We start from the raw sequence: 3,287 nt of genomic DNA, 5'->3' as shown, positions 1-3,287 counted from the left end.
AGCAATGGAGCCGCGTCGAGGTGAGCCACCTTGAAGATCCACAAAGCTGTATATTAGCGATAGAGCCGCGTCAAGCTCGGATAAAAAGATGATCTGTCATTTTTCTCTTTCGTGGTTGCTGTGATAATGCCGGAGGCAGGTGACGGATGTTGATGTCAACTTTATAGATGTTTTGCTATCTTTATTTTTTTCAGTTTTGTCATGTCGATCTTTACATAAGTTGTATTTGTTTTTTTAAAGACGAAGTCTTTACGTGAGTTGTATTTGTTTTTTTAAAGACGAAGAGACGCGTATTACCATGAAAAGGAAAGGCGTGCTCTAATGTTCCGTTATAATAAGAAGAAACATTTCCCTAGAAAAAGTTATTACTTCCTCCAATGTTTCGTTATAAAACTAGCTAATGGGTAGTAACATATATTAATAACATGCGCATTACTAGTTTATGTTACTACCTCTATAGTGGGGTATAACATATATGTAGTAATATGGAACACATCATTTATTAGACTATAGACACATCTTATACATCTTATCTCTAATAGACACATCTTATACATCTTATCTTAATATGTGTGATATTACTCATACTGCTAGCAGTTTTACTATTTCTCATTTATTGCTTGTCACATCATCTATTTTATCCAGATATTTATTGCTTGTCACATCATCTATTTTATTCAGATCCAGATATATGTGATGTTACTACCTCCCATTGTGTGTAGTCTAATAAGAAGAAACATTCCCTAAAAAAAGTTATTACTCCCTCCGATCCATAAATCGCACTAAATCAGTTGATATGGACTCAGAGGGGCGTAATTAAAAATCAGTCTTGCTAAGACTTAACAAAGTCTGAATCGATGTCATATCCGTGAGTTCTTACATTGAGATTCACATTGAGATTCGTGCAAAATTTTCTTTTTAGGTTTTTCCCCTCTTGCATGTTATGTCACTTATGTCACTTAAATCCCAGTTGACTAAGACCTAGCCGCACTTTTAAAATATATTTTCTTCTTAAAACACGGAGTCTCCTCCTGATTTTTTTCCATCGAAAAGGGACTAAAAGTTCTTACACTATACTCTGCTAGAAAGAGACACCAAACAGAACCAGAGTATAGTTCCGGCGCCGGCCACGCTGGTATTCCTTGGTGCACCAGCCTCCTTAATTACCATCTTGAGCGTCATGGTGGAACAAAGTAACAGGGCGGCCGGCTTGGGCTCGGGCTCCACGACTGTCAGCGCAGCTCGGTCGGCGGCGCCGCCGACCTCCAGACCAGCGGCACGCGGCCCTCGCGGTCCCGGGCGAGCCGCTCCTGCGCGCCGCCGCGGAGCTTCTCGAGCCGCGGCGCGTCGCTCTGGTGCATGACAAACACTTTCAGCACGTTGAACAGTGCACCCGCCACCCACAGCACGCTCCCGCACAGGCTAATCCACCTCTCGCTCTCGCTCTGGCTTTCGCCCTTGCCTGCCAGGGTGGGCTCACGGCGGCGGTGGAGGGCGGCGGCGACGAGGAAGAGCAGGCTGCCGAGGAGGACGGGCACCTGCACGCTGGACTGCAGCAGCTGCGCGCGGCCGTCAGCGCGCTCGTACACCTGACATGAGCTGAGCACGGAGCCCAGCAGCCAGAGCCCCGCGCCCGCCAGCAGCGCGTCGGCCGCGCGCCTCTCCAGCTTCTCGCCCTGTTCAGACCATCAGCAGAAAACACAACGAGCAGTAGTTAGTTAACGGCGGCGGTCGGCGGCCCATGCGCTTGCCGACGGTTGACACTAACGAACCTGGGAGAAGAGCTGCAGCGCGAGGCCGACGATGGCGAGGACGCAGCCGGCGGCGTGGAGCGCGGGCGCGAGGAGCTCGACGAGGCCGAGCTGGGGGTCGAACCGGGCGAGCCCGACGCGGCAGTCCACGCCGGCGAGGTGCGCGCCCAGGTCGTGCGCGTTCACGGCCGCCACCACCGCCAGCGCCACGGCGGCCACGGCGAGTCCCGCGTCCATGGCGCCGGCGCCGCCCTCGGACGCGCACAGCGCCGCGAGCCCCGTGGCCAGGAGCAGGGTCCCGAACATGTACGCGCCGGCGTTGATGTACTCCCACCGCCGCACCGCCAGCGCCGGCCCGTACAGCCGCGCCTCCCTCGCCGTCGCCAGCTTCACCATGGCCTCGGCGGCTCCGTCGACGCGTCACGGCGAGCGGTGCGAGTGGGGAGTAAAGTAGCGAGAAACCGCCGCGATCGAGAGTCAATGCGGTGGGTTGGGAACCTGGGATGCGTAGGCGGAGTTTGGAACGAGTGTGCGTGGCGCCGTGCATGGCGCGTCTGGACGGACAGGTGGTGCGTAGTTGACGACGGGAAACGGGGACAGAGCACCTGGATGCCATGCGACATGTGGCAATGCCCCCTGCTCTGCTTTTGCTCACCGGGGCAGAGGAGAACCCGGGTCTCACTTGCCAACTTCGATTCAAACATGTTTGTCTCGAGGTCTGACTGCTTACGTCATTTTTAATTTGCATTTGTGTATCAGTGTATGGATTACTTGTATTTTAATAGTACTCCTAGTAGTAGTAGTACGTACTATGACAGTATGTAGTGTTGTATGGTTTCAATTGTGTCACATGCAAGCAATAATATTCTTTTATTTTTGAGCTTCGTCCTCATCCAGCGCTGCACTGGATGGAGCATCATACGCTGCACGACTGGACCAACCAACAGGTCCTGCCGCTTCAGCGCGACTGCGCATTCACGCCAATTGCAGGTCTTGATTTTTTTTACATAGTCTTGTCAGATATTACTCCGTTTCAAAATAATTGGAACTAGCAAGGTGACCGCGCATTTGCGCGGCTAGATATATTAGGTATTTTCATATCAAGATTTTCACATGTATATGCGTATGTTAGTCATGGATTATCTCTTGTGTATCCTCGGTGAAATATTCTGTCAAGTTTTTTTTTCGAGAAACTGGCACGAGCGCTGCCTTTTAATTAGAAGAAGAGTGAGTGTTACAATAGTTTACACAAGGCTTTTTCCTATAAGATTCGGGTGGCGGGGGAGCCTCCCAACCATCATCGGCATGCGGATTACTCGCGAATGAGAAAGCAACTGGATCTGTGCAAGCGAATATCTGTCAAAGCTAGATGGGCAACTTCTTGGTAGGTCAACCTCTTGCCGATGAAAACTCGACGGTTCCTCTCCTTCCAGATGTTCCAGAGCGTGTAAATCATGGCTCCACTACGCTCCCGCCTGTTCTGAGCTGGAACACTGGCAAGAAAGCCCTCCCACCACGTGTTGATGGAGGTTCCAT

General features: G+C 51.1%; 1 protein-coding gene across 1 annotated transcript; it reads right to left on the bottom strand.

The window, feature by feature from the left end:
• Positions 1 to 970: 970 nt before the first annotated feature.
• Positions 971 to 2,307, bottom strand: LOC125540138. The gene is made up of 2 exons (XM_048703730.1): positions 1,773 to 2,307; positions 971 to 1,676 (listed from the first exon to the last, which is right to left on the bottom strand). Exons 1-2 carry the CDS (start codon positions 2,145 to 2,147, stop codon positions 1,233 to 1,235), a joined length of 819 nt encoding a protein of 272 aa, XP_048559687.1. The 5' UTR covers positions 2,148 to 2,307; the 3' UTR covers positions 971 to 1,232.
• Positions 2,308 to 3,287: the final 980 nt, after the last annotated feature.

Source organism: Triticum urartu, chromosome 1 (genome assembly GCF_003073215.2).
Source record: "Triticum urartu cultivar G1812 chromosome 1, Tu2.1, whole genome shotgun sequence".
Taxonomy (NCBI): domain Eukaryota; kingdom Viridiplantae; phylum Streptophyta; class Magnoliopsida; order Poales; family Poaceae; genus Triticum; species Triticum urartu.
Note: the sequence above shows the minus strand (reverse complement) of the source record. Positions and strands in the feature narration are given on the sequence as shown.